The following is a 23,038-nucleotide window of genomic DNA, read 5'->3' on the forward strand; positions in this document are numbered from 1 at the left end:
TGTATAGTATTCCTGTGGCTCAGCTGGTGGCTTTAAACCAGTGACCATTCGTTTTACAATCCAGGGCGTATCCTACAGTGCCACACCAGGACTCCGTAACAGGGTTTTCTAATTGTAAATCTTTATGAACTCAGACTGCCATATTTTTCTCCCACAAAGTGGCTGGTGGATTCAAACCACTGGCTTTTCATTTAGTAGCCAACTGCTTAACCACTGTGCCACCAGAGCTCCTTAGTTACTTATTTGTTGTTGTTGTTGATAAATGCCGTTGAGTCGGTATTGGGTTTTCAAGGAGCACCAGGTCGGCTTCAGTCTTAGCATTAGCGGTCCAGTGCTCATCTTAGAGCTCCACACCAGGACCCCTAGTTACTTATCTACACTTAATCATCTCTGCCTCAATTTTCTTATCTGCAAAATGGGAAGAATACCTATTTAATTTATTACTGTATTGACTGTCACAAAGATTGACACCCTATGCTAAGTATTCAAAAACGTTAAAGGTTATCATTGCTATCCCGATTAATGTGAGGTGATGTAGGATCAGCACGGGTGGTGTTTCAAACCCACCAATCACTCCAGAAACCCTATACAAGGTCGCTATGAGTCAGAACCGACTCGACACCACTTAACAACAACTACCAAATCACAGGAAACATCAGCTAAGCAAGCAAGACTGATTCTAACCAACTTGTTTACCAATCAAGGCTGACTTGAGGGTCGTTAAATTAGAAGAACTACAGCATATGCCCCTTGAAGGACTAAGGCATGCCATGGTATTTTCAATTGCTTCCTATGCGTGTGAAAGCCAGACCAAGAATAAGGGAGATCACAGAAGAATCAATGCATTTGAATTCTGATGTTGGTGAAGAATCTTGAATATACCATGGAATGCCAGAAGAACAAGCAAATGTGTCTTGGAAGAAGTACAGCCAGAATGTTCCTCAGAAGTGAGGATGGTGAAACATCAATTCACGTACTTTGGACATGTTGTCAGGAGAGGACATCATGTTTAGTGTAGTAGAGGGACAGTGAGAAAGAAGAAAACCCCAATATAACTACTGAAAAGGTGGCTGCAAGACAACTATTGTGAGGATGGCTCAGGATGGGGCAGTGTTTCATTCTGCTGTGCACAGGGTTGCTATGAGTTGGACTGGACTCTATGGTATCTAACACACACATAGAGCAGACACAGACCTGCATGAAGGGAGAGGCTTCCTTGCCTCTGCAGGCCACACCTCATCTGGGTTCAGAAGGCAGGGTGGAAGTAAATTCTGCCAACATTCAGATCCTAATAGCTTCTGAGTCTAATTACGTGCCAATTAAGAGAAAATTACAAATAATCTGCGTTCTCTGAATAAGTACCAACTAATGAAACATGCTGAGTAGTAACCGGAAGTGAGTCTGTGATGACAAATCTGCCTAAAATCATTATTAGCATGATAACTAAACCAAACAGTCCTCAGAAAAAAAGATTAGTATTATTCTACCTGCTTCATACACTTTGTCAATCTATAGCATTCTGTCCCACAATGAATCCTGAGACTTGAAATCCTTTCAATTAGGATCAAAGGATCACCTTTACAAGTGCCAATCTGATAAAAATCTTCAAAGATAAAAATCTTCACCACAATCACTTGCAGCTCCCTGACATAACCAGTTAATCAGTCGCCATCAAGCTGATCCTGACTCAGGGTGACCCCATGTGTCAGACTCACAGGGTTTTCAATCGCTGATTATTCACAAGTAGAGCACCAGGTCTTCTTCCCAAGGCATCTCTGGGTAGTTTCCAACTGTCAACCTCTCAGTTAACAGCGGAGTGCATTAACCATTTGTGCAATTCAGACCCTTGTAAGCAGGGTTTGCTATATCATTTTCAGGGCCCAGTATGAAATGAAAATGAGGGGCCATTTGTTTAAGAAATATTAAGAACCGCAAGGCAGCAACAGCAGATCATTGTACCAAGTGGGAGGTACTCTGATGCCAAGTGGTATGTAATTGCACAGGTGCACACTCATGAAGTCAGTCCTGCTTGTAAGGGCTCCATCAGCACATCTACACATTTTTCTTGGCTGTCAGTCTCACAAAGCTGGTGGGTGAGTCTCACATGTGTGGGAGAGATGCCGCGTGAATGTGGTACTCACCACTGTTACTGCATCATTCAGCAGTGACTCGCCAAACACCAGGATGTACAGTTGCTCATTGACGTGAATGTTCTCAAAGACAGCAAGCACAGCCACAGGGTCTACAGCTGAGATTAAACTTCCAAAGAGCAAATTCTGGAGCAAAGTGATGTCACTCAGGCCAAATGCTTCAATTTGGCAGATACCAAACAAAGACACTCCAATGCCAATGGAATTCCAGAGAGTCCCTACCACAGCATACCAGAAAATGGTGCCAATATTCTCAAAGAAAGGACGAGTTGGCATGAAATAGCCTGCATCCAGTACAATGGGCGGAAGGAGATATAAGAAAAACACATCGGTCTTCATTGCAGGTGGAGACTTTTCATCTACTCCAAAAATAATCCCACCTAGTAGAAGTCCAACCATTATAAGAAGGCAGCTTTCAGGCACTATTGTGGGCAACTTGTGGTAGAGATGGAAGCCTGTTAGGAAAAAAAAATACACACAAAAATGTGGGTTATGCAGGAAATACAGAGAGGGTTATTCATTCTCACTGACATAACAAATATTGGAGTCGTTAAGTGCCATCCAGTTGGTTCAACAGCACACCAACAACAAACCTAATATTTAAGAAAATGTAATTGGAGCTGGTGAATTTGAACCTGTGAACCTGTGGTTCCAAACCTACATTGCAGTCCAGCATAGGACATGTCACACTAGGACCTAACAAATAGATTTTATTTAAATATATCCCAGTTTAGCAACATTGGCTAATGACTAGTTTTGCAGATTATGATGTAAACATCAAATGATACCCTTAAGATCACTCACAAAGCACATTCAAGCAAAATTTAAATGAAAATTTGAAATAGAGTTCTATTGGTACACAATTATATCCACATGGGTTTTTTAAATTGTGTGAACTCCAATAGGATAAGCAATGGACCAAAAGGTCAGTTTGAACTTAAAGGTGAGCAGTTCAAATCCACCAGCCATTCCTCAGAAACCCTATACAGGGTCGCTATGAGTCAGAACTGACTTAACAGCACTCACTAAACAACAACAAACTCCAATTACATTTTCTTAAATACCAGGTCTGTTGTTGTGTGCTGATGAGTCAGTTTTGACTCATACTATTCCTGCTTCCAAGAGCAGATGGTGGGTTTGAACTGCCAACCTTATGGTTAACTGTCCAGTGCTTATCCTACAGCACCATATCAGGGTCTGTAGGAGAACTAAACAATGCTACCTCGTATTTGGAGTCCTGGTGTGGCGCTAGACCATAAGGTCAGAATGAGCTTCAGAGTTGGCAATTCAAACTCACCAGCCATTCCTCAGAAACCCTATACAGAATCGCTATGAGTCAGAACTGACTCGAAGGCACTTAACAACAACAACAACTTGATACTGAAGGAGGTGCAGTGGTTAAAATGCTCAGCTGCTAACTGAAAGGTCAGCGGTTTGAAAGCGCCAGTCACACTGTGGAGGAAAGTTGGTGGCAATTTGCTTCTTTAAGGTTTACAGCAGAGGTAGCTCCACCCTGCCTTACAGGGTCACTGTGAGTCTGAACTGAATTGACGGCAATACATTTTTTAATTATAGTTGAAACAATTTGAGGATTTTCAAAGCATTTTCAGATGTTATATTTTGTTGATCCTCATCAAAACCCTAAAGAGTAAGCAAGGATCCTCATCAAAACCCTGAAGAGTAAGCGTAGTGGTTACAAATCGGGCTGCGAACTGCAAGGTCAGCAGTTCGAAACTACCAGCTGTTCTGCATGAGAAAGAGGAGGTGTTCTGCTCCCGTAAAGATTTACAGCCTCAGAAACCTTGTACAGGGTCGCTATGAGTCGGAACCGACTCCATGGCACACAGCCACCACCACCACTTTTATTTAAGTAGAAAATGAGCTCAAAGAGATACAAAGTCTCACCAAAGGGGTTGGGTCACAAGCCAGTGTTCAGATTATTGCTGTCACCTCTGAAATTCAGCATAGTTTATACTTTACTTAATTTTATTTTTAATTTCAGATCCTTTCATTTGGAACACTAAACTAAGTTTAGTGTTTGAGATGGTTGCTCCTTCACAGCCAACCAGATCAGATCAGTGCATCAGGTAACTACCATATGAAGGATACGAAGATAAGCCTGCCATCTTGTCCGATCTCAAAAAGGTTTTCAGGGAGAGTGAAGGAACTGACATGGTTATGCCTTGACTTACTCAAATACAAGACAAAGTGTGATAACATCCCAACCAAATGCTGTGGGAATAAGAGGAAAGAAGAGTTTTGCTGAGGAAAATTTCATGGAAGAGGCCACATCCGGGCAGAGCGAAAAGGCGAGCTAGGTACTCAACACATAGAGAAAGCATAAAAGGTCTTCCAGAAAATAAAAGGAATTTCTAGGTGGTACAAACGGTTAACATACTCAACTAGTAACCAAAAGGTGGATGATCCAACCCTACCCAGAAGCACTTTAAGCAAAAGACAACAGTGATCTAATTAAAAAAATCAATCACTGAAAACCCTAGTGAGTAAAAAAGTGCACTGAAAACCACATCTTCATAACTCCTCTTCACAGTGACTCCTATGGCGACTTTCCTAGTGTGATAAGGATGCACTGATAATTGTTGCTACTGTTGTTGTTGTTGTTAAGTGACATTGAGTCGACTCACAGTGACCCTGTATAGAGTTTCTAAGGAGCAGCTGGCGAACTTGAACCGCCAATCTTGCAGTTCAAACTGCTTTGCAGTCTGGCACATTAACCCACAATGCCACACCAGGACTGATAATAGCTCTAGCCAATTTCCTAGGGTCCAAGTGCCTCCTTTCTGGAATGAAGGCTCAACCCAACAGCTTCATATTTGAAGTGCTGACCTTGAGATTAGCAGCCCGACTCCTATGCTACCAGAGCTCCTATCTAACAACTGCTTTGTGACTTCAAATCCTAGCTCCCCCACTTTCTGCCTGTGACTGTGTATTACAGATTGAATTGCATACCCTAAAATAATGTTTTATAAATCCTAATCCTTATACTTGTGACTGCAATCTCATTTGGGAATAGGGTTCTCCTTGTTATGCTAATGAGGGCATATCACTGTAGGATATGTTTGAAGCCAATCACTTTTGAGATATAAAAAGAATAGATTAGCCACAGAAGGAAGGAAACACAAGTAGAGAAAAGTTAATGTTAGAGATCACCAGGAAATCAAGAAAAAGAAGCAGAAAGAGGTAAGAATTTCTTCCCAGGACACATAAGAGAGAAGCTTCTCCTGGAATTGGTACCCTGAATTTGGTCTTCTAGCCTCCTGAAATGTGAGAAGATACAGCATTGTTCATTTAAAGCCACCCATTTGTTGTTTTTCTGTTAAAGCAGCACTAAGAAATGGTTCCATGGTGTAATGGTCAGCACTCTGGACTCTGAATCCAGTGAAGTCTCGGTGGAACCTGCTGCAGCATTGGAGTCCTGATGTGGTGCTGTGGGGTAATGCGCCGGACTACAAGCTTGGTTTGAACCACAAGGTCAGTGGTTCTGGTTGACCAGCTGCTCCTTGAAAACCCTTTATGGGGTCACTATGAATCAGAACTGACTTGACAGTATTTAACAACAACAACAAAAAGAAACTAAGACACAACAGATAAGGTACTTACCTGGTCCAGTCCCAGTCTCCTCATCTGTAAAGTAGGGACAAATGTACCGTCCACATACAGCATTATAATGGTAACTGCAATCGAGGACTACACAGCACTTGACTACCCTGCCTGCAACAACACAAAAGGCCCGCAAATTTTTTTCCTTCCTGTCTACCACATAAAAAGGAGGGAAACTGTTCTACAAAAGTAATATGTCATGGTTGTCAAGTGCTGTTGAGAAGGTTCTAACTTATAGGAGTCATGTACAGGATTTCAGAAGAGGATTGTAAAACCAGTAAAAGGCAATCTATAAAAAGGGGGAGGCTCGCTTTTTTCCTATCTATGAGTTGGACTGCTAATCCTCAAGGTCAGCAGTTTTGAAACTAACAGCGGTTCCGTAGAAGAAAGATGAGGCTTTCTGCTGCCGCAAAGATTTACAGCCTTGGAAACTATACAGGGTCGCTACGAGTCGGAACCGACTCCACAGCACACCACCACCACCACCTCAGGTACAGGACACAGAGAAAAGACTTGTTGAATTACAATGTTCACAGAACACACACATTTACAAACGTGTGTGGCGCTGTAGGTTAATGTGCCAGACTGCAAAGTTGTTTGAACTGAAAGGTCGGCAGTTCAAACTCACCAGCTGCTCTTCGGAAACCCTATACAGGGTCGCTATGGGTTGGAACTGACTCAATGGCACTTACAACAACATCTACTTATGGCTTTTTAATTTTTCTTATATCTTGAGAAGGAAGTGGATTGGAATAGATTGAATTTGCTTTGCTTAAGTCATTGTTTCATCTAATAGTTTCTTGTTGCTGCTGCTAACTGTCATTGTTGTATAGGATTTCCTAGGAGTAGCTGGTAGGTTTGAAATGCTGACCTTGGGGTTCGCAGTGCACTACTGATCCTACAGTGCCAAACCAGGAGTCATCTAATAGTATGTTGTTGTTGTTGTTAAATGCTGTCGAGTCAGTTCTGGTCCATAGTAGCCCTGTATAGTTTCCAAAGCGGTAAATCTTAATGGGAACAGAAAGCCTCATCTTTCTCCCGCAGAACCACTGGTAGTTTTGAACCATCAACCTTGTGGTTCAAACCAACTTTGCAGTCCAGTGCATTAACTCACAGCGCCACACCAGGGCACCATCTAATAGTAAAGTCACTGAGAAAAATTAAATGAACTTTCTGCTGACTTTGACAGGGTTTTGCAGATACAATCTATTATTTAGTCCAGGGATTGGCGAACATTTTCCTATAAAGGCTCAGAGAACGAGGAAGACACCCCCATACCCCCAGTGATATGGATTGTCTCAGGGGCAGCAGCAAGGTCCCAACCTTTCCAACAATTGTGTGGATGGCACAGGACTGGGCAGTGTTTCATTCTGCTGTGTATAGGGTCGCTGTAAGTCGGAAGTGACTTTAGAGCAATAACAATTAAGTTTTTGCAGTTTGTGGGTCATAAGTAACTCTGACTGCTATTTTTGCACTAAAGCAGCCATAGGTAATGCCTAAAAGAATAAACCTAGCTGCGTAACAATGGAGCTCTATTTGTGGGCACTAAAATTTGAATTTCACATAACTTTTATGTCACAAAACAAGATTTTTTTGTGTGCATTTTTTAATTGTGGTAAACATAAATGTAACCAAACATTTGCCATTTTAACAATCTTTACATGAACAGTTCAGTGACATTAATCATGCTCATCATTTTGTTCAACTCTAACCCAGAAATATTATAGCCATTCTGAGCTTCCTGGCCATGTGACAGATGGTGGGTCATATTTGCCCCCAGGCTGTGTAGTTCACTTCTTTCTTGTTCTGGCTTTTGTACTTCCTGCAAACCTCTATTTATAGTATTCTATGCATTGTGCCTGAAGTCATTCATTCTTTAGTATTGACACATAGAAGTCTGTGAGGATGGATGATTTGTTAAGTGCTGAGGACTCAGTTCCAACTCAAAGCATCTGAGGAGCACCTGGTAGGTTTGAACAGCTGACCTTGCAGTTCAGTCCAGTGCTAATCCTACCACACCACAACAGGAGTCCATAGATACTTTAGAAATCTATCATTTTAGCTGCAACAGAAAGTCATTTACTGGAAAAGGAACCACAATTAGGGCGTTTCTTTCACAAAATATATAGTTCAACTATTCCCTTTCAAAGTAAATCTACTTTAATTTCTTTTTGCATACAAATTTTTTAATTAGCTAAGCTTAAAAAGAAGAGATCTCCTTATAATTAAATTCACTATATTTTTTTCATTATACACTACTTAAAATAACCTATTTGTCAAGTTCTGGAGAGACAGCAAAGTGAGAAAAAATACAGGAAGTTTCCAGATAGCAGGATCCACAAAAGAGCAACAATGTATAAATTTAAATCAGAGAACACCACTCTGGACAACAAAAATTCAAAAAAAAGAAAATTTAAAAACAAAACAAAAGCATTTCTAGTTAGCAAGTAGCACAACAGAGGGAACAGAAGTACTTAGAAACAATGCCCTCAGAAGATAAAACACTCACTCCTAATGAAGGCAAATATAAACTCTTAAATGCTCTATAACTTAGTTGTAATAAGTACTGGACGTGGACGGCTAACGGCATGGTCAGTAGTCCAAACCCACCAGCCGCTCCTCAGGGAACCCATGAGGCTGTCAGTTTATGTAAAGATTAACATACAGCCTCAGAAACCCTGCACAGGGTCGCTATGGGTTGGAACTCAACGACAGTGGATTTGGTTTGGAATTAGTTTAGCTGTAAAGCAATTCTTGTAGCGCACTGGCTAAGTACTCAACTGCTAGCCAAAAGTTCAGTGGTTTGAATCCACCAGCCACTACTCCATGGCAGAAAGATGAGGCTATCTACTTCCATAAAAATGTACAGCTTTAGAAATTCTATGGAACAGTTCTACTCTGTCCAGTAGGCTCATTGGTGTGGTGCTGTGGGCTAATGCATCAGACAGTAAAGCCATTAGAACTGCAAGGTCAAGCTCAACAGCTGCTCCTTGGAAACTCTATACAGGGTCGCTATGGGTTGGAAGCGACTCAACGGCACTTAACAACAACAACATAGGGTCACTATGAGTTGAAATTAACTTGACAGCAATGGGATTTTTTTTTTTTAATCTTAAATATGCTTCAAGGAAAAAGTGTTGACATTTATTAGAATAACAGGTATTTGCCAAGCCTGTGCTAAGTACAATGCAAGCGTGTGTATCTTACTTGTTCTTCTAGAACTAATCAGTAGTGGGCAATTGCTAAGGCCCTGACTGACAGTTAGGCTTCAGTGCAGGTCATCCTCAACACATATGCTACGAGTGAGGAAGGTTAGATATAAATTAAAGATGTGGTGCTGTAGGTTAATGCGCAGGACTGCAAGGTTGGTTTGAACTGCCAGGTCAGCGGTTCAAATTCGCCAGCTGCTCCTCGGAAACTCTATACAGGGTCACTATGAGTCAGAACAGACTTGATGACACTTAGCAACAACAACAAAATACATCATGTCTACATAGATGGGGCAAAAAAAATCAAACAATGGTAATCATTCATGGACACATTAAAAATATTTCTTAAGTATTGGTGATGGTGGTTGTATGCCATCCTGCTGCTTCCAACTTATAGCAACCCTGTATAAGGTTTCTGAGGCTGTAAATCTTTATGGAAGCAAAGAGCCTTGTCGTTTTCCCATCAAGCAGCTGGTGGATTCGAACTGCAGCCCAACACATAACTCACTATGCTCACAGAGTTCCCTTTTAAGTATTAAGAGAAATAAATTTATTTAAGCCAAACAATTCTATTTCTATATATCCCAATTCACATAGGAACCAAACATATATATCTATTGCAATGTAATTTTAATAAATGAGGATAGTCAGATAGAAATATAGAAGAAATAGTAGAAACACACACACACATAAACACCATTTTAGTCAGATACTCAAACTTCTGCCACTATGTGATAACACAAGTGGACAATGATTTAGTAATATAACTGAATTACAAAAATAAATTGATTTTAATTGATTAAATAATAAAAAGAAATAAAAGGTATAAATAAGCATGCAAATAAATAAATAATACAGGAAAAATAGGATTCAATAAATAGAGTAAAATTAACTACTCTATGTAAGGAATTTATTAACACATAAATATTTTCTCATAAAATTTAGCCATATATTGAACGGAAAAGTGCATGTGATAATCACTTAATCAAAAATAATCAAACTATCAATACTGATATCTTTTAGATACTCCACTTTTGAGGTTTTCTAAGAATTTATAGTAATAAAAATAATTGGAAAAATGAAAACTTAAAAATTATAAGATTAAGGTAAAGCAGAGAAATTATATGGTATTTAATCTTCCAGTTGTCCAATTACAAAGAAAAACATCATTTGCTTAGTTCCTCTAAGAATAACATTTGAAAAGGGACTCACACAGAACCTAACCTTTGATCAGTTGTTTGAGCACCTTCTATATACAAAGCTCTGAGGGATATAAAGTTGAATCATGGATGGGCCCTATGTTTAGTAAGCTTATGTCTGGTAAAGAGGGTAAGACAACATCATAGTAATGATAACTAGTGTGAAAGTGATCAATGTTACTAAAACAGAAGGCAGAATTAGTACTAGAGAAGTAGTCAGGATGTGGGATTCATTCAGATGAAGAAATGCAGGAAGACATCAGTGAAGCCTTAAGCAATGGCATAAGACAGTTGGATGTGGATAACTCAATTCCAGGGGGAATGAAGCACAAATCAAGATTAAGGACAGGCAGTCACAGTATGGAAGGAGTGTGAGAACTGCCTGAATACAAGGTGCCCAAGGACTCCTGCTGTAGCACTGTAGGATCAGCACTGGACTGCGAAGTACAAGAGCATCAGTTTAAATCCACCAGCTGCTCCTTAGAAACCCTATACATGGTTGTTATGAGTCAGAACTGACTTGACGGCATTTAACAACAAGATAAAGAAAAGCCCTGATGTGGCGCTACAGGACAAGCACTGGACCGCTAACTGCAAGGTCAGCAGTTCAAACAAACCAGTCATTCCTCAGAAACCCTATACAGGGTTGCTGTGAATCGGAACTGACTCAACAATGCACAGTTACAAGGTAAAGGAAGTCCCAGGCTGATGCAAGTGGTTTAAAGGTTGGTGGTACAAATCCACCTAATGGTGCCATGGATGAAAGCCTGCCGATCTACTTCCATAAAGAAAACTCCACGGAGCAGTTCTGCTCTAGAATATGTACAGGCTCCAAGTGTTGGAATTGCCTTGACAGCAACTGTATTTTTAAAGTAAAGAAGGGGAGGATCCGTCAAATAGGGTACAGCCATATTGGGGGAGGTCTTGAAAGCCAAACTAAGATCTGGTGTGCTCCGTAGGCAGATAGGAGAAAGTGAGGATATCTCAGAGCACCACACTTTCGCATGCTTATGAGGCTCTTGAAAATAACCATTGTTTGGGTCAGGCGCACTTTAGTCCTCAAACTGACATCTTTGCTCTTGAACACTTGAAAGAGGTCCTGTGTAGCAGATTTGCCTAATGCAATACATCGTTTGATTTCTTGACAGCTGCTTCCATGAGTGTTGATGGCTGACGTGAGCAAAATGAAGTCTTTGAAAATGTCAGTCTTTCTCCATTTTTGTGGTTGTTGTTGTTAAGTGTCATTGAGTCAATTCTGACCCATGGCTACCCTATATAGGATTTCCAAGGAGCAGCTGGTGAGCTTGAACCACCAACCTTGCAGTTCAAATGACTTTACAGTCTAACGCATTAGCCAACAGTGCCACACCATTTATGTTGTTGTTGCTGTTAAGTGCCGTCGAGCCGGTTCCGACCCATAGCAATCCTGTATAGAGTTTCCAAGTTGTTTATTGGTCCAGTAGCCCAGTGGTGTTTATTGGTTTATGGGTTTATTGGTTCAGTGGTCAAGTGATTAGATATACTTATTGAGGCCCTACTATATGCTATAAAGGGTCGCTATGAGTCAGAACTGACTTGAAGGTACTTAACAACAACAACAACTATATGCTAGGCACCACACTGATGCTAGGGATGTAGTAGTGAAGGAAACAAAGCTCCTGTACTGGAGGACATTAGCCAAGTGGTTTCTATTGTTAAGTGCCATAAAATTGGTTCTGACTCATAGCAACCATGTGCAGGGTTTCTGAGGTGGGTTTGCATCACTGACCTTGTGGTTAGCAGTCCCATGCTTATCCTACAGCACCACACCAGGACATCAGGTAGTGGGACACAGAAAATAAGTAAATCAACCAAAGAACACACAGGTTAGGTGATGAGGAGCACTAAAGTAAGAGAAGAAGGAAAGAAATCCAAAGTGATAAGATGATATTTTAAGTCAATGTGCTGAGGAAGTCTCTTTAATCATTAACATCTAAGCGAAGCCCTCAATGAAGTGAGCAAATGAAACACGCTGATAGAGCTTTCCACACAGAAAACAACCGAAACCATGAGGTGGGATCATGTATGATGTGCTCCCTCTGAGCAAGGAGGGCAGTGTGGTTGGAGACTGCAGGGTGATGGAAAACATGGAAGGAAATGAGGATAGAGGCAGCAGAGTACCAGATCAATCAGAACCTCTGTAAAACAGAAAAGAAAGAAACCGCTGCTGTGGAGTCCATTCTGATCCATGGTGATCCCACCTGTTACAGAATTCAAAAGCTCCAAAGATTTTCTCGGCCGAAATAGAAGCAGTTGTCCAGGCCCTTCGATGGTGCTGTTGGTTGCATTCAAACTGCTAGCAGTAAAAAACACACTGTACCACCCAGAGAGATTCTAACTGTGATAGACTTTGGATAGTTTCTAAGAGCAGTGGGGAGCCACTGGGGAGTTTTGAGCAAAAGAATGACATGATCAGATGTCATGCAAGCTTTAAAAGGTCATTATGATCATTATAAGGAACTCTGGTAGCGTAGTGGTACCGAATCGGGCTGTGAATCTTAAGGTCAGCAGTTTGAAACTACCAGCCGCTCCGCGGGAGAAAGATAAGGCTTTTTGCTCCCGTAAAGATTTACAGCCTCAGAAACCCTGTACAGGGTCACTATGAGTAAGAATTGACTCCACGGTACTTAACAACAACAACAATGGTCATTATGGAAGCGGGGAGACCAGGCTTTTTCAATAATCCAGGATAGACTGTGAAGAGTGTGAGATGTCACTGGTTGGGTATATTTTGGCAGTTTGTTGCTGCCCTGGTTGGTACAAACTAGTCAAGTTTAGGGCCAAGGTTTTAGGTTTATGCAACTTCAGGTAGGCTAGGGTTATTTGCTGAGGTGAAGAATAACAAAGGAAGAAAAGATTTTAGGGAAGAAAACTCAAGATGGTAAATTCCAGAAGACTGTAGGGAAGAAAACTCTCCTTGAAAAATACGTTGCTGTTGTTAGTTGCCATCAAGTTGGTTCCAGTTAACAGCGACACTATGGACAAAAGCACTAAACATTGCCCAGTCCTGCACCATCCTCAAAATTGTTACACTTGAGCCAGTTGCTGCTACCACTGTACCAATCCATCTTGTTGGTGGGGGGGGGGGGGGTCTTTCTCTTTTTTTGCTGACCTTCCACTTTACCAAGCATAATGATCTTCTCTATGAACTAATCATTCCTGATAATGTATCTTACATATGAGAGACACAATCTATCTCACCATCCCAGCTTCTAAGGATCTTTCTGGCACATCCAACACAGATTTGTTTGTTCTTCTGGCAGTCCCTGGTTCCTTCAGTGTTCTTCTCCAACACCATAACTCAAACGCATCAATTCTTTTAAAAGTCTTCCTTATTCACTATCCGACTTCCACATGCATCTGAGGCAACTGGAAATACCATGGCTTGGGTGAGGCTCACCTTAGCCCTCAAACTGATACCTTTGTTCTTAGACACTTTAAAGAGGTCTGGTGCCAGCAGTTTGCCTAATGCAATATGTCGTTTGATTTCTTGACTGCTGATTTCATGAGTGTTGATAGCGCAGCTGAGCAAAATGAAGTCTTTGACAACTTCAGTCTTATCTCCATTTATCATGATGTCATTTATTGGTCCAGTGGTGTTAATTTTTGTTTTCTTTACATTGAGGTATAATCCATAATGAAAGCTGTAGTGTTTGATCTTCACTGGTGTTTTAAGTCTTATTCATCTGCATATCACAGGTTTTAATGTTAATGAATCATCCTCCAATCTTGATGTCATGATCTTCTTCATATAATACAGCTTCTATGATGATTTGCTCAGCATACAGATTGAATAAGTATGGTGAAAGAATGCAGCCCTGATGCATACCTTTCCTGATTTTAAGCCGTTCAGTAACTCTTCTGTTCTAACCACAGCTTCCTTGTCTATGTAGTTTCCTCACGAGCACAATCAAGTGTTTTGGAATACCCATTCTTCCTAATGTTATCCATAACCAATCATGATCCACACAGTGGACAGCCTTTGCATAGTTGATAACGCACAAGTGGTATCTTTATGACATTTTCTGCTTTCAGCCTAGTTCCATCTGATGTCAGCAATGATATCCCTAGTTATACGTCCTCTTCTGAATCCAGCTTAAGTTTCTGGCAGTTTTCTGTGGATGTACAATTGCAGTTGTTTTTGAATAATCTTCAGCAAAATTTTACTTGCATGTGATACCGATATTATCATTCAAATTATTTCTGCATTCAGTTGGGTCATCTCTTTTGTGAATGGGCTCAAATAAGGATTTCTTCAAATCAGTTGGCCAGGTAGCTGTCTTCCAACTTTCTTAGCATAGCTGAGATGAATGAGTACCTCCACTGCTGCATCAGTTTGTTGAAAGACTTCAATTTGTATTCTGTCAGTTCCTGGAGCCTTGTTTTCCCCCAATATCTTCAGTGCAGCTTGGACTTTTTCCTTCAGTCCCACCTGTTCTTGAACATATGCTACTTCTTGAAATGCTTGAAAATCCACCATTTATTTTTGATACAGTTACTCTTTGTATCCCTTCCATCTTTTTTTTTTTTTTTTTTTTTTAATGCTTTCTGCATCATTCAATATTTTTCCCAAATAGAATTCTTCGGTATTTTAAGTCGAGGTGTGAATTTTAGTTTCAGTTCTTTCAGCTTGAGAAATGTTAAGTGTGTTCTTCCATTTTTGCTTTCTAACTCCAGGTCTTTGCCCATTTCATTATAATACTTGACTTTGTCTTCTCAAGTTGCCCTTTGAAATTTTCTGTTCCGCTCTTTCACTTGCTCATTTCTTCCATTTGCTTTAATATTTCTATACTGCAGAACAAGTTTCAGAGTCTCTTCTAACATTCATTTTGGTCTTTATTTATTTCCTGTCTTGTTAATGTCCTTTTGCTGTCTTGCTGTATGATGCTATTGATGTCATCCCACAGTTCTTCTGGTCTTAGGTCATTAGTATCTAATGTATCAAATATGTACTTGAGATGGTTTCTAAATTCAGGTGGGATATGTTCAAAGTCATATTTTGGCTTTTGTGGACTTGTGTTAATTTTCTTCAGCTTCAGCCTGAACTTTCATAAGAGCAATTGATTGTCTGTTCTACAATATGCCCTGGTCATGTTTGGGCTGATGATATTACACTTTTCCACTGTCTCTTCCCACAGATGTAGCCAATTTTATAAAATCATTTTTTATGTTGTTTAAAAAGAAATTTACAAAGTATAAATCATTGATGTTGCAAAATTATATCATGTGATCTCCAGCATCATTTCTATCACCAAAGTCATATTTACAAACTACTGACCCTTCCTCTATGTTTCTAACCTTCTCATTCCAATTACCAATAATTATCAATGCATCTTGACTGTATGTTCAAGCAATTTCAGTCTGAAGAAATTGATAGAATTCTTCAATGTCATCATCACTGGCTTTAGTGGTTGTAAATTTGAAAAATGTTGTTGTTGTTGTTAAGTGCTGTCCAGTGGGTTCTGACTCATAGTAACCCCGTATAGGGTTTCTGAGGAACGGTTGGTAAGTTTGAACCACCAACTTTTAGTTCAAACTGATCTATGATCAGGTGCTTATCCTACAGCACCACACCAGGACTCCAATTCGAATAGCAGTGGTATTAAATAGTTTTCCTTGTAGGCATATGGATATTATCCTATCACAGACAGTGTTGTATTTTAAGACAGATCTTAAATGCTCTTTTTGATGATGAATGTGATACCATTCCTCTTTACATTATCTTTCCTGACATAGTAAACCACATGATTGTCAGATTTAAAATGGCCAGTATCAGACCATAGCAGCTAACTAATATTGAGCTTTATGAATTCCATTTAATTTTGACAACTTTTATTTTTATTAGATTCATACTTTGTACATTCCATGTTCTGATTATTAATGGATGTTTAAAGCTCTTTCTCCTTGTTTAGAGTGGTGTCACATCCGCAAATGAGAGTCTTGAAAACTTCGGCTCATTCATGTCATCAAGGTCAACTCTTCTTTGAGGAGAAAGCTCTTTGCCAGTCATATTTTGAGTGTCTTTCAACCTGGGGAACTCATCTTGTGGCACTATGTCTGACAATATTCTGGTGATATTTGTAATGTTTTTAACTTCTGGTACTATATCTGACAATATTTAACACTATTCATAAGGTTTTCAGTGGCTAACCATTTAGAAGTAGTCCACCTTTGTCTTAGTCCGGAAGCTCTGCTGAAACCTATTCACCGTGGGTGACCCTGCTGGTATTTCAAACATCAGTCGCATAGCTTCCAGCATCACAGCAACACACATGCCACCACAGTAAAATAAATGACAAATGAGTGGTCTGAAAAAATGTATACTGTAACAAATTGATGTTGTTGTTGTTAAGTGCTATTGAGTCAGTTCTGACTCATAATGATCCTTTTATAGAGTTTCAGAGGAATGACTGGTAGGTTTGAACTACCAACTTTGTGGTAATCCAGTGCTTATCCTACAGCGGCTTCTATATAACACCACAGAATAGCAATTACTTTTTAAAATATCTAAGGGTGGATCTGTCCTGCAAAACTGTCAAACACATGGCCATATGTTTTTATTAAACCCATAATATATCAAATGATGAAATAGTAATTCAAGATAATGGTGTGCCATTGTGTTGAATGTCTTATAAAATAAGAAACTGTATAACAATGAAGAAAGAAAGCACACTGTAATCACTGATGTTGAGCATGCTTCTAAAGAGAAATTAAATATATTTTTTTAAGTTTTAGTCTTACAAATGTGGAAAATCTCAGAGTTTAACATGCAAAACCAAAAAGAACATAAACAACAAAAGACAATTCTGCTTAAGTCCTCTTACTTACAGCACAACCTTTAGTCAAAAAAAATAAAGTCTAGTAATAAAGTAGATAGGTATGCCTGAATTCACCTTCTCAATGTTTGTGTAAAAATCCAAAGACAGACGTCTGCTTTGAAGATGGAGTACACACATTTTCTCTTTGACTACAGCAAAGCACAACTAATGGACCAAGACATGATATGAAGGAGTTTCCAAAAGTTCATGGCAAAATTCTATTTTTCTAAGAACTTTTTGAAGCCTGTCTTACATAAAACAGCTTAAGACTCTGAAACATCTAAAGAAAAAACAAAAACCAGCTAGGGACCTTGAGACCCAAAGAAAGACACAGGAATGAGTTTCCTGGGTTTTCCTTTTGCCTCAGATATCCTATCCTTTACTTGAAACTGAAGAAACCAATACAACATAAATGAGAACAGGCACAAACAACAAAAGTGCCCAAAAAAAGCCTGCTCTACCTACACAAGGGCCAAGGAAGAGGTAGCATACCAAGAAAGAAAGCTTTTAGATAATAACTCCTCCACTCCAGAGAAAATTATTTCACCACCCCACCCATACCAGCAAAGGCCAGTGGGAAGCACAGATTCCACTCTGTCCAGGCTGAAAGGAACACCCAGTTCCCCTTCTGGTGTCATCTCAGAGAAATAAATGCAGAGAGATGGAACCTTCATCACCATTGGTGGAAAGGAGCAGCCCCTCCCTGTAGTACTAGTGGTGCAACATGGCTCACACCACCCTGAGGTAATAATGAGGTGCCCTTCCCTCTCCCACTCCTTACTGGGGTGAGTCAGAAGAGGCCTTTCACCATTGCTCAGCAATAGGAGGCTGACCCTTCCTGTGGTGTCAGCAGAGGCCTTGTAAAGAGTAATAAGAAGGCAGTCCCACACTTCCAGCCAGGGATATCAGTGGAGGCCTAAAACGGGTCCCAAATGCCCACCCTTATGCAGGGGTAATGAGGAACACCCTTTTCAGAGGTCAAGGGAGATAACACAGGAACTTGGACATTTAGCCTCACCTGACATCAACAATATAACACCAGCCTTCTCTGCCATCTAAAACAGAAAGTACAAATGAAATCCAGAGACTCATGAATTAATACCTAAAATGTCCAGGTTTCTATTGAAAATGACTCATCATATCAAGAACCAGGAAGATCTCAAAGTGAATTTTAAAATGGCAGTCATAAAAGGCCAACACTTGGCCAGCAGTGTGGCAGGACCTGAGGACTTTTAGGCCCAGAGACAGTGACATAGCCACAGAGGACTAGAGTGGAGAGCGAAGTACCCAGCTGATAAGAAGAGAGGGCATATGCACAACAACATCCATATGTATAATACCCACTTGTCCTGGCTTCAATGACTTGATGATCAGAGCTCAACCAGAAGAAGAAAGAAGAGCGGGTGGAGGGTGGAAAGAGTAATCTGATACAATTTGATGAACTTGACCTACACCTATGGATTCAGTGGCTCAAAAGAGGAAACAAATCCTTACAGCAAGGATCATTCCCACCTCCCTCCATACACAGAGTAGGCAGAGATGGGCAACTTGGACATTGGCTACCCAAAATGGGGGTGGGAGGCTACAAAGGCAAGAAATGACTGGCTTATAAGCTTTCAAGCAGGAACCTAGAGCCAGAGGGCATGAAAGAAGGTAGAATATCCAGTGAGTAGTATCCAATCTGTCTAGGCGGGGCTAATGAAATGAAATGCAGATAGGTCTCTTGTGATACATAGTGAATAGCTGTTATCAGGACTAATTGTGAGAGTTGGAAATGTAAAGGTAGACATTTTATAGCAAGGAGCGGTGTGATTAACTTTTCAGTCTAGGAGTGGAGGTCCCTGGGACCATCAAGGGAGAAGAGCGGAGAGCGAGACTCCACCCAGAGAAGTAGTGATGCCAGAGATGGAGGCAGAGATGATGATGTGGAGAGATGGAGCAGATTTTAGGTCCAGAGAGGGAGAGGGGCTGTGTGCTGACGACCGGGGTACAGGCTTATAGTATATACCCTTTGGTTGGTTGATGATGCATGGAGGGCATTGTAACCATAGCAATGAAATGATATACGATAGAATGAAGGTAAAACTAATGTTCTCCCATGTAAACTATCACATAATTCACAATAAAACATTTTTTTAAAAAAGAAAGAAAAGGCCAACACTGAGATGACAGAAATGTTAGAATTATTTGACAAAGAGTTTAAAGCAGCACTGATTTAAAAAAAAAAAAAAAAAAAAATGCTTCACGGGCCATTCTAGACACACTTGAAACAAATAATAGAAAGTCTAAGCAAAGAAATATAAGATACAAAGAAATATCCTATTGAAATTTAAGAACAATATCCAAAAATGCACTAAGACTCAATATGTGGGCTCATAATAGCAGAATGGTAACAACAAAGGAAGAATCAGTGAACTGAAAACTAAAACAAAAAATGTACCCAATCTTACCAGAAAGAAAATCTACTTAATATTTTAAAATAAAAATAAAAATGGGCAGAGTCTAATAGACCCATGGAACTACAGGGAGAAGTCAAAAATTATCTGCACTCCAGCTGTAGAATTAATTTTAACCAACTTTTAGAAAAGACAAATACATCATTTTCCCACATAATCTCCTTGCTTTTCAATACACTTTGTCAATCTGGCAACAAACTATCATATTCCCTTGTTAAAACATGTTTAGGCTGAGCTGTGAGCCATGAATATATTGCTATGTTTCCTTCTTCATCAGAGGTGAATCTTTGTTCTCGAAGGGCTACTTTCAGGGGACCAAACAGGTGAATGTCCAATGGAGCAAGTTTGGGACTATAGGGAGGATGTTTAACACTTCAGAACAAAGTGTTTGTGGTGTCAAGAGTGTGGGCAGAGGTGTGTGGACATGCATTGTCATGCAAGATCATAATGCCTTTGGATAGAAGTCCTCTGATTTTAATATGAAGTTTAGGCTTCAGCTTTTCAGTGAGCATCTCACTGTAACAAGCACTTTTGATTGTTGAACCTTTTTCCTGATAGTGTTCCAAATGATTCTTGAGAATCTCAGAAAACTGTAAGCATCAATTTTCCAGCAGATGTTGACTTTTTCTTGGTGGGTGATTGAGGGTGTTTCCATTCCATATTCTGCCATTTATCCTCAGGCTCACAGTGATGAACCTATATCGCATCACCAGTAATTATTTTTTTTTAAGGAAACTTTTGCCTTCCTTCAAATACCGGTCCCAATTTTGTTTGTGGATGTCTAAACGCTTCTGTTTATGTTCTTCTGTGAGTTGTTTCAGTACCCATCTCACACAAACTTTTCAAACCCCAACTTTGTCATGGATTATTTCATAGGTACAGCCATGGCTGATTTGCAAATGACTTGCCACACAATCCACTGCCACTCATCTATTCAACAGAATCATTTCATGTGCATGCTCAATGATGTCATCAGCCATGGACCTGAATGGGCATTTTAATATAAGCAGAGTGCCAATAATTTTTGACTCACCATATAACTGAAGGCCTAAGATAACATAAATAGAGTTCCATAGAGAAGAAAGAAAAAGAATGGGGTTGGAAAAGTACTTCCAGAAATAATAGCTAAAACCCTCCAAATTTGGCAAAGGATATAAAACTATAAAAGCAAGAAACTAAGTAAACCCAAACAGGATAAGTCCCCTCAACTCTACATCAAGATGCAGCATGGTCAAGCTTTTGAAAATACAGAAAAATTCTTGAGAGCTGCCAGAAAAAAAAGAAACGTTATCTGTAGAGTTCAAAACATAATCAGCTTCTCATCAGAAACCATGGAGGTTACAAATTACAGCAACTTCTCATCAGCAATTGTGGAGGCTAGAAGGAAACACATTTTTCAAGTTCTGGGGGAAAAAAATGTTGGCATCCCAGTAATATCCTTCAGTCTTGAAAGGGAAATCAAGATATTCTCAGATAAAAGAAAAACAAAAAATGTTTTTGCCAGTAGGCCAACTCTCAATGTATAGCTAGAGGAAGTTCTCAAAACAGAAAGGCATGGAGTCTTGGAATATCAGGAAGTAAGAAGAACAAAAACCGAGTGACTAAAATGTGAGTAAATTTATTCATACATTTTCATTATCCTTTGAGTACTTATATTAGATGGTTAAAGCAAAAAAATTTAGCATTGTTTGATGCAGTTCTCAAGGTATATAAAGGAATTATTTAACACAATTATACATTTGGTGGGGGAGAATAAAGCTTGGACAAAAGTAGAATAAAGTGTTTATACTTTCCTCAAAGTGATATAATTACTAAACCAATAAACTTCCTTAAGATACATACACACACATATACACATGTAAGGTGGCTGCAAAGTTTGTGGGAAAATTCCATTATCTTTTATTCCATTAACTTTTTGAAGCCCCCTCATATATATATAACCTAAGAAGTGACAAAGGAAATTATTGAAAGAGATACTAAAAATGAAACTACAGATAAATGCCCCAATTAAATGGCAGAGCTTGGCAGAGTAGACTAAAACACATAATTCACCTATATAACAACAACAAAAATCTATTGCCATTTATCAGTGCTGACTCACAGCAACCCTATATGACAGAGTAGAACTACTTTATAGGGTTTTCAAAGCTGTAATCTTTATAAAGTTCTGGTGTGACACTGTAGGATAAGAACTTGACCGCAAGGTAGGTTTGAACTTACGTTGTTGGTTTTTTAAACTGACCAGTCACTCTCGGAAACTCTCTACAGAGTCGCTATGAGTTAGAACTGAATAGACAGCACTTAACAACAACAACAACTTTTATGGAAACAGAGGTGCCAGTGGATTAAAGTTGTCAACCATTCAGTTAACACTTGAATTCTTAACTAGTACATCATCGCCAGGGCTCTTGGATCCACCTAAATGCTGTCTACAAAAATCTCACTTCAAATATAACAATATATTGCTGTTTTGAAGTTCTGTGGAGTTGGTTGCAATGCATGGGGAAGCTGGTGGTTTCAACCACTGACTTTATGGTTAACAGTCCAGTGCTAATCCTACAGGACTTCTGAGAACATTTGTTGTTGTTGTTCAGTGCAGTCACATCAGTTCCAACTCATAGCAACACTGTATACGGTTTCCAAGGAGAAGTTGGTGGGTTTGAACTATTGATGTTATAGTTCGAAGTCCAGTGCTGATCCTATACCACCACACCTGGGGTCCCCTAACAATATAGTCAGGTTCAAAGTAAAAAGATGAAAGTAAAAATTAAATCAAAAGATAGCAAGAGGAGAACAAACAAAATGGCAGATTGGGTGGACATGTAGGAAAGAGCTCCGCCAGCAACAGCACAGAATACCCAAACAAGCAGGCTCAGGGGATGGTCCCAGAACTCTGAACCACATATAAAGGACATTTTAGAAGGTTGGAAGGCCTACAGCTGGGGGAATTTGTAAGCAGAAGCAAGAAATCCATTGTTCTCTAGTTCAGAACGCTCAGCTGCTTCAGGAGCCACCATCTTGGTTAAGACCAAGTGGGGGAAGGATTGGAGCGGCCACAGATGCCTGGCAGAACCACAGAGATAAAGGTGTGGACATGCTTTTCTTTCGGTAGCTGTTCATTGGTCTCTTGATGCCTGCACACCTCCATTCTGGTGACTACAGGGGTGTCTCAGCTAGTGGGCACCCCAGCCCCACCCTCGGAGGGTTCTACCACGCATGCACACAGATCTCCTCAAAATGTAAAGAGACAATTTCCAATTAAAACCAAACGGCCACAACCAGCCCTGAACTGTTAACAACTAGAAAAAAGACCTGAATGGGGATTGTGGAGCAGGACAAGCAGACAAAAGAGGAAATAGGCTGAAAATTAAATCTTAAATTATGTCAAAACGACCAACAGTGGTATCTTCAAACTTCTCAGGAAGAAGAGTGAAAAGAGAAGCCCATTTCCTGATCACATCTACCTGGAGGCCATCAGAGAGCATACAAATTACCAAAATACATACCCATCTAAGTATTAAGACCACAGATAACCCCTGAATATGC

The 23,038-nt window shown here is 39.9% G+C and overlaps 1 protein-coding gene across 1 annotated transcript in view; it reads right to left on the reverse strand.

Annotated features, from left to right (window-relative positions):
* SLC9A2 (solute carrier family 9, subfamily A (NHE2, cation proton antiporter 2), member 2) overlaps positions 1-23,038 on the reverse strand; it is a 154,678-nt gene that overhangs the window by 91,280 nt on the left and 40,360 nt on the right. Inside the window, exon 2 of the mRNA XM_006870731.1 lies at positions 2,142-2,605. Within this exon, the coding sequence (XP_006870793.1) occupies positions 2,142-2,605 (464 nt within the window). The remainder of the gene's footprint in view (positions 1-2,141; positions 2,606-23,038) is intronic.

Source organism: Chrysochloris asiatica, unplaced genomic scaffold (genome assembly GCF_000296735.1).
Source record: "Chrysochloris asiatica unplaced genomic scaffold, ChrAsi1.0 scaffold00150, whole genome shotgun sequence".
NCBI classification, from domain to species: domain Eukaryota; kingdom Metazoa; phylum Chordata; class Mammalia; order Afrosoricida; family Chrysochloridae; genus Chrysochloris; species Chrysochloris asiatica.